The sequence below is a fragment of the Pinus tabuliformis genome, chromosome 9 (assembly GCF_031772625.1).
Source record: "Pinus tabuliformis cultivar Carrire ecotype Pingquan chromosome 9, CPIR1, whole genome shotgun sequence".
Taxonomy (NCBI): Eukaryota; Viridiplantae; Streptophyta; class Pinopsida; order Pinales; family Pinaceae; genus Pinus; species Pinus tabuliformis.
This window is the reverse complement of record NC_142307.1, coordinates 1,145,105,743-1,145,133,614: the sequence shown is the minus strand read 5'-3', so window position 1 is coordinate 1,145,133,614 and position 27,872 is coordinate 1,145,105,743. Positions and strand designations below refer to the sequence as shown.

Sequence of the window (27,872 nt, the reverse complement as noted above, 5' to 3'; positions counted from 1 at the left end):
TAGACATGCCTCTTCAACCTAATTACTAGCTTAACTAACTATTATTTATGATTATTATCTTTTACATTATATTTATATTATTTATATATTTTATTCGTTACAAGGTCGTTGTCTGAAAACATGAATAGAAACCCCTTCCACGAGCTGGTCACACAGCATGCACCTGAATCATATGGTTTGGAGTCTAAATATCTACCAAAGGTTAAAATCAATAATGGCTCCATGTCTGATTCTTCTTAATTGTCATGTTCTTCACCTAAAACTTCATCCAAGGATCGATCCAAAATGCTTTCCTAATCAACTTCCACAACAAGGGGATGGGGCTACTCTTTTGGTGAGTTTGGGATGCTTTTTTCAAAAACTCCGCATTCCTCTTCTGCTATATCATGTTCCAGCAATTCCCTAGACAAGATGAAGGGTTGATCCAGGCCTGAAGAGTCCTTACTGCCATACTTCTTTCTACATCAACGCAAAGTAAATTCAATGTTGTGCTTTTTAGCAAGCTCTACAATAAGCACATTCGTAGGGTTACTTTGATAAGCTTGCCAAATAGCATCAAATTCCTTTCATCTTTTAATGCAAAGCAAAATCAAGAAATTCAGGTCACAGCGGGCTTCAACCAGCTGCTCACCAAACTTTCTATCTTCTTCAATGCTCTCTTTAAGTTCTTAATAGCTTTCTTCATCAAGAACCTCATGATCTCCAATGTGATCTTGATCAATGTGAGTGTTAAATTTCCTTCAAACTATGCAACTACTTAGATGAATTACTGAAAACAAGGCAACAGAAAACTGAAACCAAATTTACTTTCACCAAGATACTAATTTATAAGCAGCGGAAAATAATCAAGAGATAAAAGTACAATCACACAAATTGAAATGCTTGTTTACCCAAGAAACCCAAAAGGGAAAACTTGCTTTCTTTGTTGTGGTATTTTATTGATTGTTCTTGAGCAATTGGATCTATTACAAAGCAATCTGTCTCTAAGAAAGCGTTCTTCTTCTTCTCACTAATCTCAGCTGATACAATTGATCTCGGCCTGCCTTGATCACTGCTTGATCTCAGCCCTCTAGCACGCAATTGTTCCCCTGTTGAATAGCCTTGACTTGCCTTGTGTTACAAATATAGTTATATAAAATATTAATAAATGTAAAAAAAAATAATCTAGTGAATAGGTTAAATAGTCATTAGTCAAGTGAAAGGGCATGTCTAAAGGAGATGCACAATCGTGAAAGGACACCTACCTAGTATATAAGCAGGGCCTCATTGTAACATTCAACATCACTTGTACATTTTTATATATTTATATATTATTATTACAAAATACCTCGTGTATTTTTATATTCAAGCCAACAAGCCTATGGTTTTGTTGCTTCAATGCTAAGTTACTAGGAACCAGATCCGGATTTGGATTTGGATCCACCAATTTTGAAAAACTAGGATCCAGATACGGCAGGGAAACGGCAAGTACAAACAATATAAATATAGTTTTATAATTTTAAAAACAAACTATTTATATACAAATAATATAATTTATTTATATATATATGTTATTATTAATGTATATTTAATATTAATTATTATGAATATAATTATTATATATATAATTAATATTTTGAATTAATAGTCTTATAATTAATGTATCATTTATAATTAATTAACCTTAATAATTTAGACAAGTTTAAATTAATAATTTCTTATTACGTAAGTTACTTTATAAACCATGTCACTTTAATCAACTTTACTTTTTAAGTTTTGAATGGTTTATAAAGTTCACATTTAATATAACTATGCCAAATGGCCATGGTTTATAAACATTACTTTTTATATATTTAAAAAACCATGTTACTTTAACACTTTACGTTTAATAGGTTACTTTAATATTTCTCAATGTTGTTAAAAGCGCGATCGGGATTAAATCGGCACCGGGAATAAAGCGGAAAAAATCGGCAAAAGCGGGAAAAAAGCGGGAAAAAGCGGGAAAAAAGCGTTTGGCACAAAAATATTCATTTTTTTTCAATGTTTTTAATATCTAAACCATCTACAACATAAAATAAATACATTGACACATAAATATGATAAAAAAACTAATATATAAGATGTTTAATATCATTTCTAGCGCTAAAATCACACATAACATTGAATCATGTCCTGAATAGTAAGTCCTGAGTCCCAACTCAGCCTCAAAATATCAACAAAAAATATGATAATGTATCTCATCATGTCATAATGTCATATACAATAAAATGAAAGTCTAATCCTATTGATTTCCTCTGCCCCTCTTGCGAGAAAATGGCACAACTTTCTCTTTCCCTCTAGATGTAGAAGTTGGTGCCTGTGCTGGTGGAAATGGCAGTGGAGTCTGACGTGCTCTAGAAGCTGAAGAACTAGTAGTAGCAGCTACAAGAGGCTGAGGTAGACGGAGACCACGTCCTCTACTGGTGGTAGTGGTAGCCCGGGTAGGCGGTGTCACCTCCTCCTCCTACTCCTCCTCCTCCACCTGCTCCTCCTCCTCCTCCTCCTCCCCCTCCTCCTCCCCCTCATCCTGCACTAACCAATCATCAGTGGGATCCATGAGAGGCCTCTCGGTCTCAACCCTCCATTCAGCAGTGGTGTCAATCCCATCCAATGAGATGGCTTACATATCAGGTGTCCTCTCTAGTTGCCTCACCCACAATCGAAGATTGTAGTAGACATAGACCATGTCATTAAGTCTATGGGACTCCAACCTGTACAAAGTTCATGAAATAATAATTAATAATTAATATTATAAAAAAATATTGTTTAAAACTTTAATGAATTCAAAAATTTATTTGGAAATTTGCAATATTTTAAATGTTTAAGTGTTAACCTATTGCGCTTCTTGTTGTGTATTTTTTCAAATACACTCCAATTGCGCTCACATCCTGAGGAGCTGCATGTTTGGCTGAGGATGCGTACGGCAAGCGTTTGCAAAAGGGGTACTCTGCCACCATACATCTTCCACCATGCGTCTACAACAAAATTACAAATAAAATTTTAAATAAACATAAGAAAAAAATGGAATTTGAAGAGACAATGAAATTTGAAACAAAGTTACAAAGTACAAACTAAAAAATACCTGGCATTTTAATCGTCCTATCAGTGACAGCCATCTCAAAGCCAAATGTGCCACCTGACATCTTATATGTCTCAATTTGTCTAGAGATCTCTATACGTTGTTCTGGAGTTCTCACCATCTTTTGGACACAGGTTAATAATCCTTCCACGACCTCAGCATCAAAATCAAACCCACATGCATAAGAAAATGCAGGGTTCAGGAAAAGCCCAGCAGCATGAATGGGACGATGGAGTGTGTTGTTCCATCGCTCATCAATCACTTCCCATAGAAGGAGTTGTTTCTGAAACCCATCATCTCCCTTATCATCATAGTAGGACCGAATGGCTTCTTTGGCCCTATCCATGGCTTCATACAAATAGCCCATTGCGGGCTTCTCACCATCAACCAACCGAAGAACCTTTACCAAAGGTTCAGTAACGGCGCACACCTCCTGCACTCCCGCCCAGAAGTCTTCCTGGTATGAAACTAGTCTGCATACCGCCTCTCCTTCTGGTTTGCGGCTCATTGACGAAGCACGCCACTCCTCTGAAAGAAACATTCTCTTCAAATCCCACATAGAATTCAAAAGGGATTGAAGAGATATGAAACTCGTCGCAAACCGTGTAATGGCGGGGCGCACCAACTCTTTGTTGTTGGTGCATCTTCTCATCAAGCTAAGCACAGATGTATGATTGTAAATAAATTTTGTGATGCTTTTTGATGAGTCAACAATATCTTTGACAAAGGGAATTTTCCCTATGTCCTCTAACATCAAATCAATACAATGGGCAGCACAAGGTGTCCAAAATAAAGTAGGATGCCTGTCCATAAGCATTCTACCAGCAGCAACATAATTTGCAGCATTGTCCGTTATGACTTGGACAACATTTTCTTGCACCCACCTCCAAAATAAACACATCCAGCAAATCACATAAAGTTCTTGCATCTTTGATTTGATGAGTTGCATCAATAGATTTGATAAACATAGTCCCCTGCGGACAACTAACCAAGAAGTTTATAAGGGTTCTCCCCTTTTGGTCAGTCCAACCATCTGACATAACAGTGCATCCTGTTTGTGCCCATGATGCCCTAAAATCCTCCAATCTTTGGGTGCAGTCACGCTTTTCCTCTTGAAGAATCCGGCCTCTGAAATCATGATAAGAAGGGATTTTGTACCCCGGGCCAACACTGGCAATAGCATCAACAGCAGGTTGGAAAAATGGATTATTCCTTACCAGTGTTTTACGAAACGGCCGTACCGAAACGGAAACGGCCGTTTCGTTCCGTTTCATAAGAAAATTTGCTGACCCGGCCTTTGACCCGGCTCGGCTGGCCGAGTCAGCTATGACTCGGCCGAGTCAGCCAATGACTCGGCCGGGTCATAGCTGACCCGGTCAACCCGGCCGGGTCACGTCAAAAAACGGCCGTTTCGTTCAAGTTCAGAAAATATATTTTTGCCTAGACTCTAGAGGGATCTTTGGGACTTTGAGGCTAGATCATGGAATAATTCCAGACCTTTTAGCACGACAGAAGGCCCTCCTTTCTTCAGACAAGCTAGTTACATAGGATATTGTTGAGTTGAATCCTCCTGAGGACTTGTTTAAACTGAACATTGTTACACAGGGCCCATTGTGGAGAGACTGGGGATGGTTGTTTGGTAGGAAAATTCAGCAGTGTGACTCCAAGAAACTCTACTTCCTGTTACATAAAAAACATGTCTTTTCTTCTATGCTTAATGCTTGTTTGAATTCTTCAGATCCCGAGGACAGGTGGATTCACAGATTGCATACCGTTTGTCTTATCAATTGCAGGTCTTTATCTGGCTAGTCATTTATCAGGGGCTGCCATCCAAGGCCCATTTGACGAATAGTGGGCTTAAAAAAGGACTTTCTCTAGTGTCTGGTGAACCAAAGACAGTGAAACACATGGTTTGGGACTGTCACTTTGCTAGACACTATTGGCAGTGCCATATACAGTATCAGCACTGAGCTTTATTCAAAGGGCAGGTGCATTGTAGAGCAGCCCTCTTTGGCGACTGCAGCTATCTAGTGCTCTCTGCCTTTGCGAGCATTTGGAACTACCTCAAAATTACTACATTCTTCACTATCTGTAGGTTAAGGTGGAAATTTGTTTTTGTTGATGTTGTCACTTCAATTCAGTCGTTGTCTTCTAACAAGAGGGAAGAGATATGTATGCAATCGTCGGCTAAAGGTTTTCTTGTTATGAAAGATGCTAAAAATATGGACACTCCAGCATATTCTGATTGTATTTCTGCTCCAGCACTGATTAAGACTCAAGAGTATACACTTATCACATGATATATTATATACAATTCCAGTTTTGTTTTTCTCTTGTAGATACTCAATGTTAGCATAGAATGTATTTGCAATTTAGAAAGAAAAGTGCATGGAGCTTATATAACTTTGAGGTTGGCACTCATAAAACCAATCTAAAACAACAATCTTTTATTTGCCCCAATAAATATTTAATGTATTTTTTACAACGACCGAGTCATTGAAATCGAGCCGGCCGAGTCATTGCCGAGTCCGAGTCCGAGTCCGAGTCGATCCTCGGCCGAGTCCGAATCCGAGTCCGAGTTGTAAAACACTGTTCCTTACAATGCTGAAAGGAATATCACTCCAGAGGAGAAATTTTGCCATCAACCTATCAGCTTGTTCTTTTTCAGTTCTTTTTAGCATTGAACCGATAGTTGGTTGTGAACCAGGTGTGGTTCGAGGAACAAAAAATGATGATGCAGCTACCGGATTGACTGACGCTGCAGTAGAACCAGTGCCACTTGGTCCACTTCCTTCAGCTGACCTTCTTAGTTGCCTTTTGAGTTCTTCTTTGGCCTCTCTAGTGTGCTCTAATTCTCCCAATGCTCTCATGGCTCTTTGGATAAGTTCAGGATTTGTATTTCTACAGGGCCCCACATCACGTCCAGGGATTTGTGCAAGGTGGAACTTCAACCTGTACACCCCCCCGCTTATCTCCTTTCCACACAACTTGCAATTCAAGCTTTGTCTATCATTCGGAGCTTTAGGTTCACCATATTCCCAGAAAGGATCCAATTTCCTTGGCATGTTTGTTTTTGAATTTTGAATTTGCAAACCTATGGAAAAATAAGGATTAGGAAATAGGAATTTAGGATTACATAATACAAATTACAATTTAGCATTTACAAAATTACAAAATACAAATTTCCAAAATCCAAAGTTCCAAACCCAAGTTACCCAACCAAATGGCAATGCCAAAAAACAATGAAAAAACATAAACAATGTTTAAAAAAAATGAAAAATAAAATAAAATTGGTTCCCATACTCATACCAAGTTACCCATCCCAAATCAATGAAAAAATACAATAAATTCTTTAAAAACAAAAGGAAAATGGTGCCCACTGCCCATATGAAATTTGCCAACCAAAAACAATGAAAAACAAAGTTTTTAAACAAGGAAAACAAAAAAAAAATAATCTACATACCGTTTTTATGGAGAAATTTGTGATCTCCTCTTGAAATTCTCCAACAAGCACTTGGATTTGCTTCCAAACCCTTCAGCTCCTCTCTCCCAACACTTCTCCTCCTCCAACGCGCGCCCAAGTCAAAAATGACATAAAAAAAAATCGCATTTTGGTTATTATAACCCGCTGCCCCGCGCCCCGACGATTTTTTCCATAAAAATCGCGATTTTTTCGAAAAAATAGCGATTTTTTCAAAAAATCGTGCTTTTTTCGGAAAAAAAGCGCTATAAAAAAAATCCGCCGATTTTTTGGGATAAAACGCGCGATTTATGCGCTAAGGTGAAAAAATCGCGATTTTAACAACACTGATATTTCTCAATATAAACTTTACCTTTTACCTTTTGAATGGTTTATAACGTTCACTTATAACCATGCCAAATGGCCATGGTTTATTAACATTAATTTTTATATATTTAAAAATCTGTTGAAGCCTCATTTTTGAACTCTACAATACAAAACCGCAAGAGTTAAATCATCAAACTCTCCCACAAAGTTTATGTGAGGACATGTCGACTGGAAGGAAATATACTTATGTGAGGATACGACTCATCACCAGGAAATGTGGAAATGCAAATATTGGCGGGAAGCCAAGGCCCAAAACGTTGTTGCCTACAACAGCGAGATGATGGGAATTTGATTTTCAATTTTAAATTAACCCTAACCGTTGAAAAGGCCTTCGCTGGCAGAGTAATCCATTTACCAGCGTGAAACCCAAAAAAAATCATTTTCTAGACTATCCTACAATCCACGAGTTGACGCAGGTAACACAGTGTTGTTGACCTGGCATCCATAGGAATCCTAGGCGGATCCGCATCCGGATCCGAATCCGTATCTGATCTGGGGATCCCCAGATCAAGCACCCAGGCCTGACGGATCCGGTAACTTAGCTTCAACGGTATTAGAGCCATGACGCACAATATAATCATGCAAGTCTTTGAACATTGTTCGCCGCACAATGTGTCATTAAGTTTTCGCCCTGAATTCATTGAGCAGTTTAGTAAAATTCAAGAAAAGCTTCAGCAATGGGAAGAATCATATGCAGAAGTTAAAGCACATATAAAGGAAATCGATAATAAGGAAGATGATAGCGACAATGAAGAAACGAAACAAGGTGAAGTAGAAGAAGAGGATTTTGATCAGAATGATGATAATGAGAATGAAGATGTAATAAATAATGATGAATATGAAAATGATATCGATCAAGATGAGGATCCAGATGAAGTTGATCGAGATGTGGATGAGAATGATGTAGATCAAGATGATGACCCAGATAAAGATGATGTGGATGAGGAATATCTTGAGAAACAAGAATATGAACAATATCATAACAATGAGGGAGATGCTGAAGAAGACATTGATGATGATGAAGAAGAAAATGTGAAAGAAATTTGGTTGGTAAGAATAGGCGGATCGATTGAAGATGGTGACAGGTGGAAGTTGTTGAAGTTTCTAACTTTACTTAGTTTAGAAACCCTTCATGCACTTTTTCTGATTTATTCCTACCTACTTGTTATTATTATTTAACAAGTTATTTACAAAGTAGATACTGAAAATAAACACCAGTGCATGCTCAACATATTACAAATCAACAACTAAAAGAAACAAGAACAAACATACCACATGACACCATTATTTTTGGACCAATGTCCCCAAAAAAACCCAATGCGGAAAAATCGGTGTAGCTATCTGAGGGTTTTCTTATTAAGCAATATCAGAGTACAATCTAGGTGCCGAAACTGGCCTACCAAACAGAGAATTTCCTTAGCAGCTATACCTCAAAGTTTGAGAGAAATCTCCTGGCTGAAACCGCGGAAAATCCTTCCAGCAGCTCCTCAGCACAAAACTGCTCTGCAACCCCAGCGTCTACCCAATTTGGACTACGTCAGCCCCTCTCTGTCTCACGCCGGCCCTACGTCAGCCTTTCTTGGCCTGCGTCAGCCCCAGGCCCCCAAGAGGCCCTGCGTCAAACACGCTGTCCTCTTTGGTGCTCCGTGTGGCCCTGCGTGAGACCTTGCTAGCTCTACGTAACTGTCCTTGACTGTTGCGTTGCTCTCCCAGCATACTCTCTGCCTTCTCTATTTCTCTGTACTCAATGCCCCTCAGCTGCACTCCCGATCACTGATTCTACATCTCTTAGAAAACCCCGCTCTAGAGAATAGTGGATCACTCTAGTGTACTCTCCAAGTGACCCTCAAGCCTCCTCTTATACTTTTCCTGTTGACATCTCAACAGCCGAGATTAAGTTCCTAATCAACGGCTAAGATTAGATCTAGCTTGATCCATGTCTTTTGGACCTCTCTAACACAGATTCATATTAATACACATTAATAATTTATTTTCCCTAAGTTTAGACTTAGGGACTCTATTAAAAATATTAATTATTTTAATCAGTGTTGATAATATCGCCGAGATATCGGCGATATTCGTAAATATCGCGATATTTTCGGCCAAACGAAATATCGCCGACCAAATATCGCGATATTTTCCAGTTTTTAAAATCGCGCGAGATTTACGATATTTCGGCGATATATTTGAAAATATCGTGCGACGACCTTAAATATCGCGGGTGAACCTGAAAACAATACGCGCGGGCTATATAAATCGATTTTTGGTCTTTTTGAAGTCATTTTGGTTTTTTCTGAGCGCTGGAAGGTTGCTGCCAAGGAGGGTTTGAAGCCAATATTTGCCAATACAGGTACGTATTTTTAAGAAATCTGACTTGCACCATGAAAGAGTAATTCAAATTAATACGCATGAGAAAAAAGTCCGATTTAAGACTGTGTGTCCAACACATTGGCAATGTCACTTATGATGAATAGCATCGTTTTGACTCTTGAGTATGTGCTTCGTGTGGTACTGGTAGCCAACGATCCTGCACTAACTGCTTCAAAAAATATTTGAATAAGGTCCTGTTTTTCCTTGTAGGTGATAAATGTTACTCTCCTTCCATTGTATATTCAAATGTAGCAATCTCTGTGTTTCCTTTTCAATATTTTGTTGATTAACTGCTTCAAGGAATTATAACGATGGCTAGGCACCGTTATGTCATTTAAGGAATGCCAATGCATGCAACTTTATGAATTGAAATTAAGAGTGAAAACTTTACACTTTTACCTGTGTGGCAGTGTGCTATTGATACCACAGTTCTAAGATGTAGATGATTCTAATTTCTAAGAGCCCATTTGGTGATCAACCATTCTGGGTTCAGCTGATTCCGTAAATGTTTTGCAATCCTAATAGGGCCCATTACCATATTGGCATATAATATATATGGCAACACATGATAATTATTAATTATAATTACATGGGTCATAATTCTGTGGGTGTTGTTTTCTTTTTGTTTTTGCACTGGATCATGTATGAGAACATGTTTTCTTAAAGATAACCCGATGTATGTTTTTAAAATTTCTGAATGTTGCATTGTGTGGTTTTGGAACTGGACTCTTGTGATTTATAATTATGCACAGCGTGACAACAGTGGTATAAGTTATAAGTTATAACAGTTATATATTTTTCCCATGCTTGGCATAATTCTGAAACAAATTGTTCTCATTCCATGCCAATTTGCTATGTGTTTCATGTGCCATTTGGATACCTCACGTTACAACATGTTCATACTCTTTTGTTCAAGAGTATTCAACAGTCAACTTGTATTACACTTCTATTCAACAGTCAAGTTAAAACTGTTTTGTAAAATGATGTGGTTATTTGTAATTTGAAAATTTCGTATTACTTATTAAGTTACTAATTCCAAATTTTTTTTCGTGCTCTAGGTTTCCTTTTGAGTTAGCCCACTACAAAATACAAATATGCCAAAAGCCTTGGACCCATTTTGGGAGTATGGGAGCCCTGATGGTGGGACAAATCGTGCATATCTTACATGCAAATTGTGTGGGTACAAGATGACAGGTGGGATTACACGACTGAAATACCATCTTGCTAGACTCAATGGACATGATGTTGGGCTTTGTACAGTTTCTAGTCCGAAGCTTATACAAAAAGCTCTTGAGGCAATTGAAGAAAAGGACAGAAAGAAGGAAGAGGCGGAAAGAAACAAAGCTGAACGTGCAGGTAGATCTTTCGGTATATCTTCTCCTGATTTTGGTGTTGAGGGTAGTGGCCCTAGTGGGAGGGGCTCCACAACTGGCACACCATCACATGCTACTGCTAGTGTGAGTGCGAGGTCATCATTTTTTGTTCCACGAACAGGCGCTGGAGCACAACCTGGCATAAAATCGCTTGTTAAAAAAAAGGAGAAGCAAGAAGCAGATAGAGTCATGGGGAGGTGTATTTTTTGGAGCGACTTACCTCTCAGCATCACGAAAACCAATCCATTTTGACAGCCAATGTGTGATGCTATTGCTGTTGTGGGCCCAGGGTACAAAAGTGCCACATATGAGGAGTTGCGGGGGCCAATTCTTCAAGCAGAAAAACAGGACATCAACTCTAGATTGGCGGAGTTGAAAAAGACATGGGAAGTCACTGGATGCACAGTGATGTCTGATGGTTGGACAGATAGGAAGGGTAGGACCCTTCTAAATTTCTTGGTACATTGTCCTAAAGGTACCATGTTTATTAAATCGTTGGATGCATCAGAACATATCAAAGATGCAGCAACGATATGTGAGTTGTTAGATGGGTTCATTCGGGAGATTGGTGTGCAGAATGTGGTGCAAGTCATAACAGACAATGCAGCTAATTATGTGTCTGTCGGCAGAATGCTTATGGAGAGGCATCCCACATTGTTCTGGCCTCCATGTGCAGCGCATTGTCTTGATTTGTTGCTTGAGGATATGGGGAAACTCTCCTTCATCAAGGAGGCAGTTGATATGGCTAAGAGCATCCCCAAGTTTATTTATAACCATGCTTTTGTTCTTAGCCTTATGAGGAGGTTCACTAGAAACAAGGAGTTGCGGCGTCCTGCCATCACACGCTTTGCCACAACCTTTATTACTCTTCAGTCTTTGCTTCGATGTCAGTTCGAGTTGAAGCAAATGTTTGTGTCTGATGATTGGCGTAATTGTAGATACAACAGGAGACCTGATGGGATAGCCATTGCAAAAATGGTGTACTCTGAGACATTTTGGCGTGGAGTAGAAGAAGCATGTGCAGTTAGCGAACCTATAGTAAAGGTTCTTAGATTGGTGGATGGAGAGAAGCCTTCAATGCCTTATTTGTATGAGGGCATGGATAGGGCCAAGGAGGCCATTCGTTCCTATTATGCAAACAAGGGTTCTGCTGGCCTTGATAGGCAGATGATGTTATGGGATGTGATCGATAGTCGGTGGACAGGGATGCTTCATCGACCCATTCATGCAGCAGCACTCTTCCTCAACCCCGCATTTTCATACAAATGCAACTTTGATTTTGATGGCGAGGTGATGGAAGGGCTCCATTCCTGTATTCAGAGGATGGTACCTGATCCTGAGCTTCGTAGCAAAATCAATCGCGAGTTACAGTGTTATCAGGATTGTGTTGGCCTATTTGGCTTTGATGATGCCATTAGGGAAAGGGCCCTCTTCATGCCACGTAAGTGACAAGTCATCACTCATTAGAAATTAGAAATTTGAATTTAATTATGTTTTAACTTTTAAGTTTTTGAATTTTTTATTTCATTATTTTGTTGTAGATATTTGGTGGCGAAGCTATGGTGCAAGGGCACCAAATTTGCAAAAATTGGCTATACGAATCTTGAGTCAAACATGTAGCTCTTCAGGGTGTGAGGGCAATTGGAGTGTATTTGAGAAAATACACGCCAAAAAGCGCAACAGGTATAACTTTGAACTCAAGCCTTCAGTTGAGCAATTACACTTATTGTAATTTTTAATTTTTAATTTATGACCTTCAAGTGTCAAGAGTCAAGAGTCAAGACTCATTACTTTTTTTGACACTCTTACAGGTTGGAGTTCGCACGCCTCAACGATTTGGTGTATGTGCATTACAACATCCAACTTCGAGTGAGGCAAATAGAATCACCAATGGATCCAGATGCCATTTCCTTAGACAATATTGATGTATTGTCTCCGTGGAGGGTGGAGTTTGAGGAGCCCATATTGGAGGAGTCACCTTCATGGTTAGAGCCAGTGGCAGATGATCCATTAGAGCAGGGGCAGCAAGAGGAGGACTCGGAGTCAGAGGAGCAGCAGCACTTAGAGGAGGAGCAGGAGGAGGAGGACACTGTGGGAGCATCAGCATCAACACCATCTGCTATAGATATAGGAGAGCATAGCTCCATGCCTAGCGCTCATTATTTGACATTAGGTGCAGAGGCAGGGTCAGGGCCTTCTACTACTAGGGGCAGGCCTGGCAAACAGCCCATCATGTTTTCCCGTAAAAGGGGGAGAGGGCAGTAGATAGATAGCTGCTAGTTTTATTTGTTATGCTACATGTAACTCATGATGATGAGATACTTTTATATATGTGATGTTATTTTGTATTGGTTCTCCACATTTGAGTCCTTGAATGGACAATTATCAGGGATCAGCAAGATTTGGTATCGCCTTTGATATATCATTTCTATTTGACATCATATATATCAGTGTTTTCTTCATATTTATGTGCCAATGTGTTTATTTCATGTTGTTATTGCTTTATATGTTTAAAAATCTGAAAAAAAATGAATATATTATGCATTTTTTATGCTTGTCGATATTTGCCGATATTTTGCCGATATTTTCGCCGATATTGCCGATAAGATATTTTCTGGACCCTCGCCGATATTTTCCCGATACCGATATTATCAACACTGATTTTAATATCTCCTGATCTGTTTAGAATCTGCCCAAACCCTTTCTGGGTATTGGAGATCTCATGTGCCCTAACCTCTCCACCAAATTTCGTGGCTAGAGCACATTCGATGCTACCCCAAATCAACAGAAGCAATCGTTACAGAAACGAAAATAGATTCAGGCGAAGAAGAACAAGATGTTGAAGTTGGACTCATGGAAAAAAGAAAAATCCAAACAAATATTACGGACGAGCTACATGTCGAAACGATTGACGAATTATACCTATCGAGATGACAAACACAAGGTGAAGAAATTTGTCAGCATTAAAGCTTTGAGGACAAAGCTTTTGGAGGAAGGGGCAATGTTACGAATATAAGTTATATAAAATAACAATAAATATTAATAAATGTAAAAATAAATAATCAAGTAGTGAATAGGTTAAATAGTCATTAGTTAAGCGAAAGGGCATGTCTAAAGGACATGCCCAATCGTGAAAGGACACTTGCCTAGTATATAAGCAGGGCCTCATTGTAACATTCAACATCACTTGTACATTTTTATATATTAATAAATTATTATTACAAAATACCTCGTGTATTTTTACATTCAAGCCTACGGTTTTGTTGCTTCACCCTACAAATACCCTGATCCTGCTCCTATTCTCTTGTGCACTTGAGCCCCTATTTCCTTACAAAAATTCTCCTATTTCATTGCACACAAGGGAGCTTCTATTCTTTAGTGTAAATCCCTATTTCCTTGCACACTTGTGATCTCCTATTTCTCATGACACAAGCTCCCAATTCTGCACACAATCTCCTAAATCCTTGCACACAGTTGATGCTCATTTTGCGCTCTCCACAATCAAAGATGATCTCACAAACTTGTGTAAATTATGCGCCTTCATCCTCCTCCCTATGGACCCAATTTCAGCATGCAAGGAAGGCCCAGTTCAATATTAGAAGTTGAGTTCTAATAGCGAGTTAACTGAGAGTGATACTCTCTCTCTTCAATCAACACTTGGAGTCATAAATCATTCTTCCTTCAATCAAGATTGAAGACTAACTCACTCTAACTAAACCTATAACTGCCACCTTGTTTTGTAGTCAAACTAATGAAGACTCCACATAACTGAAGCTCCAACACTACGCATGCTATCTTGATGATCATTCCAATAAACTGGAAATAAGCTTATCCTAATTTCTAATTGAAGTCTAACGCATGAGCTCGCACTCATGGCTAGAGAAAGACAAATCGAGGTCTTCAATGGCTAAGGCACAAACCAAAAGACCTTCAATCACTACATTTTCAGTAGTAAGGATGATCAAGAATGGCTTCTCATTGCAGGGATATCATCAAATCCTAATAGGTATCTTCATACATTTGAAATCGGAGACCCCAGTGCTTGAGAAAAGTCTTCAATGTGAACTACAAAAAAGGGTATTTACTCTTTGGTATGCAAGAACATTTAATCCATTCCTTTTTTTCATTTGAAGAGTCTGCGAAAAACCTCATCATTGCATCTTCATCTACCACATTTAGTGTTGAAACATACTTCAAAACATTACCATGTGTGAGATGGAAATTGAACGATCAGTTGCCATCAAACTCCAGACAATCTTCCCACAATTCTGGTGGACATGAATTAGGGTACCCAAAGATACTCTTGACATCAAAAAACTTATAAATTTCATGAAATTCCAATGGGGCCATCATTTATCACAGCCAATTTCCAATATCTCAACTCAAATTTGATGATAAATGCAAATTCATACATTATCACAATGAAGGACTTCAAATTTTCCAAGGTGAGTTATCAACGCCTTCACAATGACAATTTACTCACATCACAAGCACAAAATATTCAAACTCTGATAAGAACAAGGTCTTCTTTCATCCAGTGAGTCACCAAGACGAGAAAAGATCTTCAAGAATGCAACCTCATCCCATGTCATCCTCTAGGAAATGGACTTTATCCCCAATAAAAATGCTAAATGTTATTACACAAAACCGCACTTGTTGAGATAGTCCAAAAAGCTCAAATAAGATCCAAGTGAAACTAAGAGAGGACCATTGTCACCTCCCCAACCCTCCTCATTTCAGGCCAGCTCTCCTTCGGTGCAAAGGGTGCTCCCCTAGGTTAATATTGCTTGGATTTAAGGCAATGAGTTCCAAGGTGATATGAAGAGTAAATCCAGCAAAATGGTTTGTGTAAAATTCAAAGTATGAAAGTCGATGGGAGGATCAAAGACTAGTGTCTTTTATTCGGCATATGGGGTCAACCAAGCCTTTCTTTAGAAGGAATGAATAGATCCAAGGTGATTACCGGGGTTGTCCACTATTAACCCTAGTAGATCCACCAAGTACTTTTACATGCTCCAAAATGACTTCAAGGGAAGATTCTTCGCTAGAGTTATTCCCAGGGTCTACAAGATAGGAAAACAATACAAAGAGAATACACCCTCGCAACTAGATAAGCACATTTGCACTTAATACATTCAACAAATAAATTCACAAGACTTAGGGAGACAACTTACTCAAGGAATCATTGCTCATCCATAAATCCTAACCATGAATCATCAAAGAAATTACAAAGTTCATCCACAGATTATCTTCTCAATGAGGTGCATTAGCCTTTCATCCATAGCACCAAATCCAAGACAAAATAACTCCAACGAAATTCCAGCAATTTCAGAATTTGCTAAGGGATTTCTCCCCCAATCCAACCATGACAGCTCACTAAATATTGTTCGAACTGTTGAGAAATCTAGGGCATCGAGATTAAGTGATTTCTCTTCTTTTCGATAATTGCTTGTGAATTCTTTTAAATTCTTAGATTAGGATCTTCTTTATGTTATTATAGTGTTATTCAATTATTCTTCATCAAACAGCTACCAATTCATATGCCATAAACCATAAAGAAACAAGAGACACAGAATATAGGCTATCAGCCAAGGCCAAAACCTCTCCCACTTGAGAGGAAAACCCAAACAAATTATTCTTCTCATAGAGATTTCAATTGACGAATACTAAGACCAAGACCCTTGACGTATTAGCCACTCCAAGACCAAGTCAAAAGTTCCCTTGATGAGATCCTTAAACAATGATAGTCAACCTTCTGCTCCTTCCTTTTTCTCGGCTCCTCTTCCACTTCGACCTCCTTCGAGGAGATCATTTATTCTATTTTGAAGCCAACTTGAAGGAGAGGTATTGTGCTTGTCTTGGAGGACTTTCATACTTATTTTAATGACTCATACAAAATGTAACATGCCCAAGAAGAGTCTTTCATACATGACATTTGACTCAATTTGACTTTTATGACTAGATGACAAATCCTAAAGGCTCGTAATGGGAGCCATTACTAAAAATAAAATTACTTGCTCATGAAACCCATGAGACAAGCGTGACAATAATAATTTTATTTTTCTTCTTTTCATCAATTACATAAAATCACAATTGCACATATCATTATGAAGACTGAACCTACTTACTCTTTTCAACACAAACATGCATGAAAAAATCCCTCAATGTAATAAAGATCTAGTCCTCCCTATCCTAGGGCTACTAACTCCAAAAATCTGATCAGTGAAAGTGTATTATAACCACAATCAGCTGCATCTTCAGCAATCCTTGAAGAATCGTTAGCAACTTCTGCACCCACATCACCAGCTGAAATAGATGAAAAAGAAAGCTCTGTACCAGCATCTGCAAGACTGGATACATCATCTATGACCTCTCATTACCAATTTAGATTCGACTTTGTGGTTAGGCTCCCCAATCAGTAAGCGTGTCTGCATATGATATACATATCTACAGGCTGGAAATCATAATTCTGGTCATCAGATTCGATAAAGGTTTTACATATGTACCCTTTACGCCGAATGGTGGATAACAAAGCCTAGGACTAAAACCAGACTCTACATTCGCAGTAAGCATTCCCTGAAAATTATGCTGATCTTACATTGGATTCTCTTTCAAAACATAAGTATCATGGAGATAAAGCATATTAGCCACACCTGCAAAAATTTTATTTTAATGTTTCCTGTCAAACATAGGAAATAACTTATAATCCTCAACTTGAAAGACAAACAAATATTGTAAATGACCATTAAGCATTGTTACAAGCTGAACAGAACAAGTAGACTACATTAACTAATTTTGACATTATATGCCGATCTTTTAATATTTTCAGCCCTCGATTAGTTACTATGAAACACATGCATTCTCTAGGTGTACGAAAGCCCAAATCAAGTATAATCTACCAGGAAAAGAAGGGTTAAATTAAAGAAATGTAATGTTGCTTATATTAGAAGAACTGACGGCACAGATACTCTGATTCCAATATAGTATATCACTTCATGGGGTTCATCATTTAACGACATTTTCTATTCCACTGCTTATTAATTTGCAGATACTTCCTATAAGAGGTCCACTTACCGCCAAGGAAATTCACTTGTATCAATACCAGCGGCATGAAGGGCATCAACTTTTTGTAGTGCTTCTCTACACTCCTCTCTATCATCAAAATACTCCTCCTCTTTGCCAATTATTTGATATGTCTCATGGCCTTTCCCAGCAATAACCTGCAGTCCATACATCAGTTAGCATTATATACAAAAAAAATTGAATGCAATATTTTGGACTTCAAGAAAAGAAGCATTAATTTTATTGTACATGTCAAACACGTGTTCCCTACTTGTGGAGGTCACAAGTTTGAATTCAGAGGTTGATAGGGTATGTACACCTCCATAGACTAAGCAAACAAATAGGGGAGGAGCTTCCTTGTCCCACAAACAAAGGGGTCTCGTACATCAATTTGGCGTCTGGTTAGGCTGTGACCTTAAATTATATATTATTATTATAGAAATATGTAATTTTGCCAGTTTGGAACAAAGCAGGGAACATGGAGGAGGAGCAAGGACTGGGAGTGTCCCTACCCAAAAAAAGGCAGGAGCAAACTGTTACTGGGAATATTCTTTATTAATATGTATGTGTATGGTCCCAGAAGTGCCCTGCAAGGGCCTGGGAGCAGGAGGAAACACAGAGCACTTCAATACAACACTGAAAATATGTAAATGTTACAACAGCAATGTCCATATCATTAGAAAACAAACGAAATGAGGAGGTGCAAGGGGGCTGAAAACTCATGTCCCAGAACTATCCTTTAATCCCCATATTGGTATATTTGACAGTAGCAGGATCTTCATTCAGAATTTGGTTGGATCAGGATCTGTTAATTTTAGAGTTAAAGAGAATATTACTTCAATTTTCTTATTAGCCGATATCCAGTTTAACAATCACATCAACATGATAGTAAAATGCAGATAGAACGTAAACAATAACAGTAGAAGACAAGCCAAGTCAAGAGGACACAAGATATGGTGCCAGCCAGGGACAAACCCCATTGTGGGGAAAACCTTGATCAATTCTTCTTATTATTCTTCAAAAGTTCAGCAGAGAGAGAGAGAGTACAATATGCAATATTCACTTGCCCAATCAAAATGAAATATGACCAGTCAAACAGCAGTAATAGAAAGTCCTAACCCAAAAGTCAACGCTGGTCAGCAGGGCAGATTTTGACCTCCAAAACAGCACTGTCAAACTTGGTCAACCCGGCCTCCAAAAGCAAGTCAAATCAGCCCAAAACAGTCCAAAAATACCAGTCAAATCTGGGCAACAAAAGTCAACGCTGCAGCAAACCCTTCGGCAGTCAACACTGGTCAAACAGCCTTGATTTCTGTGCCCAGAAATGCGACTTACCCAAACAGAGATATCCCTCACAAAATGCAGTCAAAACAAGTCAACGCTGGTCAAAACACTTCCTGCAACTTCGGTCAATGCTGGTCAATGGCTGGAACAGAAAAGTACAGTCCTTCGCACATGTGAATAGAGAGATGCCTCAGAAATCTGTTCCCAATTAATGAAAGGAGAGAGAGATATGTGAGTGAGTGAAGTGAAAAAATGAGCAGAAGGCTCCTTGTATTTATATGCAACGTTGTGGCCTTGAGGTTGTAAATTAGATCGCTGGCCGACCTTGACAATTTTTCCATAATCAAAATAAATTCATAATTTCATTTGTACTTGTCAGAATGAGATGATCTTTACATCAATCCTACACCTCTCGAAGAGAGGAATCCAATCAAAATATCAGCTGCCTCATGTGAGCTGTCCAAGGTGAAGTTTGGCCCTAGTTTCTAAATTTAACACTCCCTCTCAACTAAGGAGAACTTCACCTACCAAACTGTCCGACAATCTGTACCATCCCTGTCTCTGCTCTGCTCTGCTGAACCATGAAGAAAGAAGAAATGATCGAGAATGTATCATACCATTCTCTACTAACCCGAAGTCGGTCTCCAATAATTAAGAGTGTCATACCACTCTTAAGTTTTAACTAACCCGAAGTCAGTTTCCATTGATCCCAGATCAATATCAAACATCCTAGCATAGGGAGTATGGTAGTACACGATGCGTCCATCAGTGGTACTATGGTCCCTATCCTCATTTCCCTACTCATTGGCCAGATGAGAGGTACTTCCCATGAGTCCTAGACTGCATGGGTAGGATGTGCCGGAAGGAGAAGGTGAACCTCTCATCCTATGCATATGTCAACATGGGGTATCACAGGGTGAACCACTCACCCTATACATCACACACCATTAAGGGAAGGTGAACCACTCACCCTATGGTCGCTCATCGCTCCAAGAAGTACCCCAAGGCCCTCAGAGCTCCCAAAGCTCAACATCCATCTCATACGGGACCCTCATAAGAGGGTCTCTCCACGACTCCAAGTCGTTCACGGAAGGTTAAGAATTTGACCTTCCCCAAGGGCTTTGTAAGAATATCAGCGACCTGATCATCAGTCCCAATATGGCGGAGCCTTATTGCTCCCCGTTGTACCATATCTTGGATAAAGTGGTACCTAATATCAATATGCTTGGAGCGGTCATGAAACACGGGATTCTCAGAAAGACGAATCCCACTTTGGTTGTCGCAATAGATCACAGTGGTATCCAGCACATGTCCAAATAGCTCTCTAAAGAGCTTCCTCAACCAAACAACTTCACAGGAGGCCATACTAGCAGTGATGTATTCAGACTCAGCAATGCTCAAGGTAACCGACTTCTGCTTCCTACTCATCCATGATATCGAAGCATAACCTAGAGAGAAGCAACATCCAGATGTGCTTTTGCGATCCACCACACTGCCAGCCCAGTCTGCGTCAGAGTAACCATGGAGCCTCACATTCCCGGCAATGTATCTCAGTCCATAAGTGATCGTGTCCCAGAGAAATCTTAAGAGATTCTTGGCAGCAATCCAATGTATGTGATGAGGCTCAACCATAAACTAACTCAATGTATTCACTACAAAACATATGTCCAGGCGGGAGTTCACCAAGAACATCAGGGCCCCCACAAGTTGACAATACTTAGAAGGATTTCCCAAATCGGGCCTAGTAGCACTTCAGCATAACTTCTTGAAGTTAAGTTCCATCAGAGTAGTCACAGACTTGCAGTCCACCATCCCAAATCTTTCAATTAGCTTCACGATGTATTTTCCTTGAAAAAGGAAAAATCTCACCTGGCTTTTGCCAGACCTCCAACCCTAGGAAGTAATGCATCAATCTTAAGTCCATCTTGAATTCGGAATCCAACTCCCTCTTACATTGATGAATTAGAAGGTTTGCACCAATTAGAAAGAGATCGTCCACATAAAGTACCAAGATGAGAGGTCTATCATTCTCAACCTTAAAGTAAAGGTTCAAATTAGCTTCACTTCTTGTAAATCCCAGCTTCATCAGATAGTTGTCGATCCTCTCATATCAAGCTTACTTCAACCCATAGAGGGCTTTTTTCAACTTGAACTTCGAACCCCTCGAGTTGTTCTACATAGACTTCCTCCTTAATTGAACCATGTAAGAAGGTGGTCTTGACATCCATCTGGTGTAGATTCCATCCTTGCAAGGCAGCAAGGGCTATAATCAAATGGATGGTGATATATTGGGCAACAGGGGCAAATATCTCATCGTAGTCCACACCTTCCTTTTAGGAGAAGCCTCGAGCAACAAATCTAGCCTTGAACTTTTCAACACTTCCATCAGCTCCATGCTGGATCTTGTAGAGCCATTTCAAGGTGACAAAGGATTTGTCCTTGGGTTTAGGGACCACATCCCAGACATCATTCTTCATAATCGACTCATACTCTTCATTCATTGCACACTTCCTAACTTGGTGCTTTACAGCTTCTTCGAATGTGCAAGGCTCAAATTGAACAATGGTGCTCATTGCAGTTAAGTACCCTTGGTATCTATTCGGCTTCTTACTTTCATGAAATGTCCCCCTAGGTGCAACATGTCTCTCGGCATCTTCGAGAGTTTCCCAAGTCATGAGGGTCTCCTTTTTTAGGAAGGCTCATGAGGGGGTGGATCATTCGGATCTGTTGGCCCTTCAACATCGGGCATTGGCTCATCCTGCAGTTCTCCCTACTTTCCTGAATCTGCTTCTTTGTCCTTCCTTGGAATAGGAAGGTTACTAATCTTCCCAAGGGCAGCGTCCTCATCGAAAGTGACATCATGACTTATCTCCACTTCTCTTTTACCAAGCACATAGATTCTACATGCCTTAGAAGTTTCATTGTAATTTGTAGCCCACAAATGTTCCTTTCTTCCCAAAAGCATCAAATTTGCTTCTCTTTTCTTTCGGCACATGAAAATATATGGGGCTACCAAAAATTCTAAATTGAAAAACATTAGGTTTCGTACCGGTGAAAACTTATTCAGGAGTTTTGGAGTCCAACGCTTGATGCGGGCATCTATTTTGAACATACACAGCTGTTAGGTCCCCATATTGTTATTATTGTGCCCCATAGAAAACCCATTATTGTTATTGTTGTGCACTTACATTATTATTGTTATATCGGCTCTGATTATATTATGACCCCTTAGACTCCTATATATAGAAAGGAGATCTTGTCATTTGTATCATCTAAGAATTGTTCATTTGTGAAATGTAAAGGAGGTTGTCCCCTCGAAGAAGCTTATTTCTAAGGCGTTGATCTATCTTTTCTATCTTTCTGTGAGCTGGTTTCATAACATTTGATATCAGAGCTTTGGATTCTAGGGTTTCGCTGCTCCAAATAGGTCATCGTGGCATTTTCGCTATAATTTTTTTCTGTGACGGTTCAGAAGTTAAAAAAAACCCATTTGAGACGAAATCGCACTGACCTCAGGTCTGAATTGCAGAGCTTGTCTCGTTATAATTTCGGAGATATTATCTGAGGAAGTTAGGGTTTTTGCAAGCTCCAGAATTTCAACTAAAACAGGTCATCGTGGGATTTTCGCTATAATGCTTTCGCTACAAAGTTTCAGAAGCTAAAACAAAAACCCATTTGAGAAGGAATCGGTTTGAACCTTGGCTCCAAATTTCAGATCCTGTCTCGCTATATTTTAGGAGATATAGTCTGAGGAAGTTAGGGTTTTTGCAGACCCCCGAATTACATTCCAAACAGGTCACCTTGGGAAAATCATCATAATTGTCTCTCTGAGCATCAGATTGCAATTTCATAAGAAGTTACAAAAAGAGGACAAACTGTAGTTTCCTGTGTATATTTTTCAGATCCAAAGGTCAAAACAGTGACACGTGGCACTTCATACAAGTTCACTCTTCTAAAAAGGTATATAATCAGGTCATCTTGGGAGATTGTGCATAACTCTTTCTTGGAGAATCCAATTTTAATCAGACTGGTGGCATTGGAAAGAGGACACAAAGGGCTACTGCAGGTCGCGATTTCAAAACTGGAAGAGCCAAAATTACAGAGTTACAGTCGTTTCAAGATTGAGCTCCTAAAATCAAGAAAAGGCGATATGAGGAAGTTTGATGGCAAGGATCCGGTAAATTGGATACTACAGATGGAGCAATATTTTGATCTACATGAGGTGCAATTGTTACAAAAGGTATGTATTGCATCTTCATATTTAGAACCAGATCAATTTTTATGGTATAAAGGGCTTTGTTCTCGTAAACCACTTGTTACGTGGTCAATTTTCACGGAGGAAATGATAGCACATTATGAGGATACAAAGAGAAACACCTTGTTTACCCAATTGATAAATCTCAAACAAAAGTGTTCAATGGAAGAGCACATTGAGAACTTTCAAAAATTGAATATAAGGGTAAATGATATTCCAGAGAAGCAAAGGATTGATGTCTTCATAGGTACTTTAAAGAATAACATTCAACATGAGCTTCGTCTTTGGGAACCTAATTCATTGGAGAAGGTATTCATGTGGGCAAGAAAAATTGAAAGCGAAATTATGGAAACAAGGAATCCAACCACTCAAGACTGTAATTATAGAAGTGTTTCTTCTCCTAGCCTTTCACAACCTACAAGGTTTACACCACAACAATTGGAAGAAAAAAGAGAAAAAGGGCTTTGTTACATTTGTGACAGCAAATGCACTAAATGTCATAAGTGTGTTGAGAAGAAATTATTTTACATAAATTATGAAGAGGAGGAAGAAAAGGATCAAGAAACATCAAAAGAAGATGATATACACCAGGAACCAACCCCAGAGAAAGAAGAAATGAATCCGACCATATCTTATAAAGCATTGGAAAGAATTACCACTCCTCAAACTCTCAAGATAGAAGGACATATCAAGAAGAAAAAGATTCATGAAGTGAAAGATCACATCAAGAAAGAAGAAATGAATCCAACCATATCTTGTAATGCATTGGCCGGAATTACCACTCCTCAAACTATCAAGATAGAAGGACATATCAAGGAAAATGTTTGAGACGTGAAAGATCACATCGAGCATTAAGAAATGAATCCGACCATATCTTGTAAAGCATTGGAAGAAATTACCACTCCTCATACTTTCAAAATAGAAGGACATATCAAGAATAAAAAGGTTCAAGCAGTGAAAGATCACATCTAGCATCAACAACAAGTTCCCCAACTTTTAAAGGATAATGCCACTTTGGTGCAGAATCGAATAAAACGACAAGCAGATCAGCGTCGCAATGAAAAAAGTTTTGATGTAGGTGATTGGGTATTTTTACAGCTACATCTCAAGCAAGATATTTATGAGAAGGAAATGTTGGCAATACTACATTCACTTATGAAATGGTGACCTTACCCAATGGGAAGACACTTCAAGGTAAAAGTGGATCATGATATTCTTAAATACTTTTTAGAACAAATATTATCTTTAGAAGAACAGAAAAAATGGGTCACAAAGATGTTGGGTTATCACTTTGAAATCATCTACAAAAAAGGGAAGAAAAATGTTGTTGCAGATGCACTCTCAAAAAAAGATGAGGATGTGGACACATTGTTTTGTGTTATTTCCATTATCCAACCAGATTGGATAAATGAAGCAAGGGATGAATGGAAGAATGATGAAGAAGTGTGGCCACTCATTCAAAAGTTGCAGAAGATCCCAGTTCAAATAATATTGCCAAAATTTGACGAGGAAGGAAAAATCATATTGGAACCTGAAGCAGTCACAGAAACAAGAAATCAACAGCTACGAAATCGATCAATTTCAGAGTATCTCATCAAGTGGAAGAACTTACCTGCTGAAGATTCCACATGGGAGGATGAGAATTTTATACAGAATCATCTAGAACTACTCAAGCGTTGAGGACAACACTTTTTGAAGGAGAGGGGCATGTTAGGTCCCTATACTACTAGTGTAACCCCTTATTGTTATTAGTACAACCCCCTTATTATATTGTTGTGCCCATGTAGTCCCCATATTGTTATTATTGTGCCCCATAGAAACCCACTATTGTTATTGTTGTGCCCTCACATTATTGTTATGTCGGCTCTGATTATATTATGACCCCTTAGACTCCTATATATAGAAAGGAGGTCTTGTCATTTGTATCATCTAAGAATTATTCATTTGTGAAATGTAAAGGAGGTTGCCCCCTCGAAGAGGCTTATTTCTAAGGCATTGATCTATCTTTTCTATCTTTCTGTGAGCTGGTTCCATAATAATGACAGTGTTTGCAGCTTGGGCCCATGAGAACTTTGGAAGGCTTTAATTATGAAGCATGGCAAGAGTGGCTTCTACGATAGAACGGTTCTTCCTTCCAGCAACACCATTTTTCTCAGGAATATATGCGGTAGTAGTCTCCCTCTTAATGTCAACTTCTCTACAATAATTATTGAACTCATTTGATTCATATTCGGTTCCATTATCGATCCTCAATATTTTGATCTTCTTCCCGATTTGATTTTTGACCAAAGCTTTGAAAGAATGAAACCATGAGAAAGCTTCGTCCTTCTTCTTCAAGAAATATATCCAAATCGTGCGAAAGAAATCATCCATAAAGATAGAATAATATAAATATCCTCCCAATGAGTTCACAAGCATCATACCAAATAGATCAGAATGAACCAATTGCAATATGTCAATAGTCTTGCTATCACTTGAGGGGAATGGTCCCCTTGTATGCTTTCCTTCCGCACATCCCTGACAAACACCTTTATGTTCTACTTTAAATTCGGGCATACCGGTCACCATCTTCCTCACATGGGGTAGATCCTTGTAATGTAGATGAGCAAACCTTTGTTGAAATTTCTAAGTATTACCCGTTAAAAATTTTATCTGTGTTCTCTGGTTTATTTCGCCTACTTGTTTAATTACTAACAAGTTATTTAACCATATATATATTGAAATAAACACAATAAAGTCTCAACCATCTACAAATCAGCAGCTGAAAGAAATGAACAAACACACAAGGGACACCATTATTTTTGGACAATTGTCCCCGGAAGAACCCAACTTGAGAAAACCGTTGCAGCAGTTCTAAGGGTTTTATTATTAAGCAACTTTTCTTGAGTACACTGGGTGCCAAACTAGCTCCCCGACAGGGATAAATAAGTTGGTAGCAATACCTCTCTTCGAAAGCAGATATTCTGAAAGTTTGCCATACGAAACCCTTTCCAGCACAATCTGAAGCATTGCGTCAGCACTCCTAGCCTTTGCGTCAACCTAAAACCCTCTGCGTCAGCCCTCTGAGGCTCTACGCAGCCTCTCTGGCCCTCTGCAGCCTCTGCGTGCATGACGCATGCCCTTCTGGCCTATGCGCAATCACTGTTGGCCTCTACGTGGCTCCCTCTGGCTCTGCGTCTGCCTCTTTGCCTCTGCGCTGGTCTTCCGGCACTATCTTTGCCTCTCTGCCTCGTACTCACTGCCCCTCGCTGCAACTCGGATCACTGGTTCGATTTCTCTTAGCAAACCTTGCTCTAGAAAATCGAACTGACTTATTACTCTGGTATATCTCCAACTGGCCCTCAAGCCTCCTCTTATATTTTTCTTGAAAGTCTTCAACAGTTGAGATTACATCTCTAATCAACGGCTAAGATTATATTTGGCTTGATCCATGTTATTTATGTTGATTTGGGGTAGCATCGGATGTGCTTTAGCCACAAAATTTGGTGGAGAGGTTGGGGCACATGAGATCTCCAATACCCAGAAAGGGTTTGGGAAAATTCTAAACAGATCAGGAGAGATTAAAATAATTAATATTTTTAATGGAGTCCCTAAATTTAAACTTAGGGAAAATAAAATATTAATGTGTATTAATATGAATCTATGTTAGAGTGGTCCAAAAGACATGGATCAAGCTAGATCTAATCTTAGTCATTGATTAGGGACTTAATCTCGACCGTTGAATCGTCATCAGGACAAGTATAAGAAGAGGCTTGAAAGTCACTTTGGAGATCACACCAGATGATCAGTCATTCTATTCTCTAGAGCCGGGTTTGCTAAGAGAGATAGAATTAGTGATCGAGAGAGCAGCTGAGGGGCATTGAGTACAAAGAAACAGAGAAGGCAGAGATTGTGTCAAGAGCGCAATGCAACAGCCAAGGAGAGTGACGCAGAGCCAGCAAGGGCTCACGCAGGGCCACGCAGTGGTAGCCAAGTGTTGCGCAGAGCACCAGAGAAGCCAGCGTGTCTGACGCAGAGGCCCAAAAAGCTAACGCAGGCTAAGAAAGGCTAACGCAAGGCTAGCATGAGATAGAGAGGGGTTGACGCAGTCCAGATTGGGCGGACGCTGGGGTTGCAAAGCAGTTTTGTGTTGAGGAGCTACCAACAGGATTTTTCAGGGTTTCAGCCAGGAAATTTCTCTCAAACTATGAGGTATAGCTACTAAGGAAATTCTCTGTTGGGTAGGCCAGTTTCGGCACCCAGATTGTACTCTAATATTGCTTAATAAGAAAACCCTCAGATAATTGCACCTATTTTCCTGCATTAGGTTTTTCTGGGGACATTGGTCCAAAAATAACAGTGTCATATGGTGTGTTTGTTTTTGTTTCTTTTAGTTGTTGATTTGTAATATGTTGAGCATGCACTGAGTGTTTATCTTTAGTATTTACATTGTAAATAGCTTGTTAAAGAAAATAACAAGTAGGTAGGAATAAATCAGATAAAGTGCATGGAGAGTTTCTAACTAAGTAAAATTAGAAACTTCAACATGGTATCAGAGTGTGATTGCAGATCACGGGAGGACTAAAAGACATTAGTCGAGCAGAG

General features: G+C 39.2%; 1 protein-coding gene across 1 annotated transcript in view; it reads right to left on the bottom strand.

The window, feature by feature from the left end:
• LOC149152678 (UDP-N-acetylmuramoyl-L-alanyl-D-glutamate--2,6-diaminopimelate ligase MurE homolog, chloroplastic-like) overlaps positions 1–27,872 on the bottom strand; it is a 215,944-nt gene that overhangs the window by 40,222 nt on the left and 147,850 nt on the right. Inside the window, 1 exon segment of the mRNA XM_089438713.1 lies at positions 17,762–17,907. Within this exon segment, the coding sequence (XP_089294839.1) occupies positions 17,762–17,907 (146 nt within the window).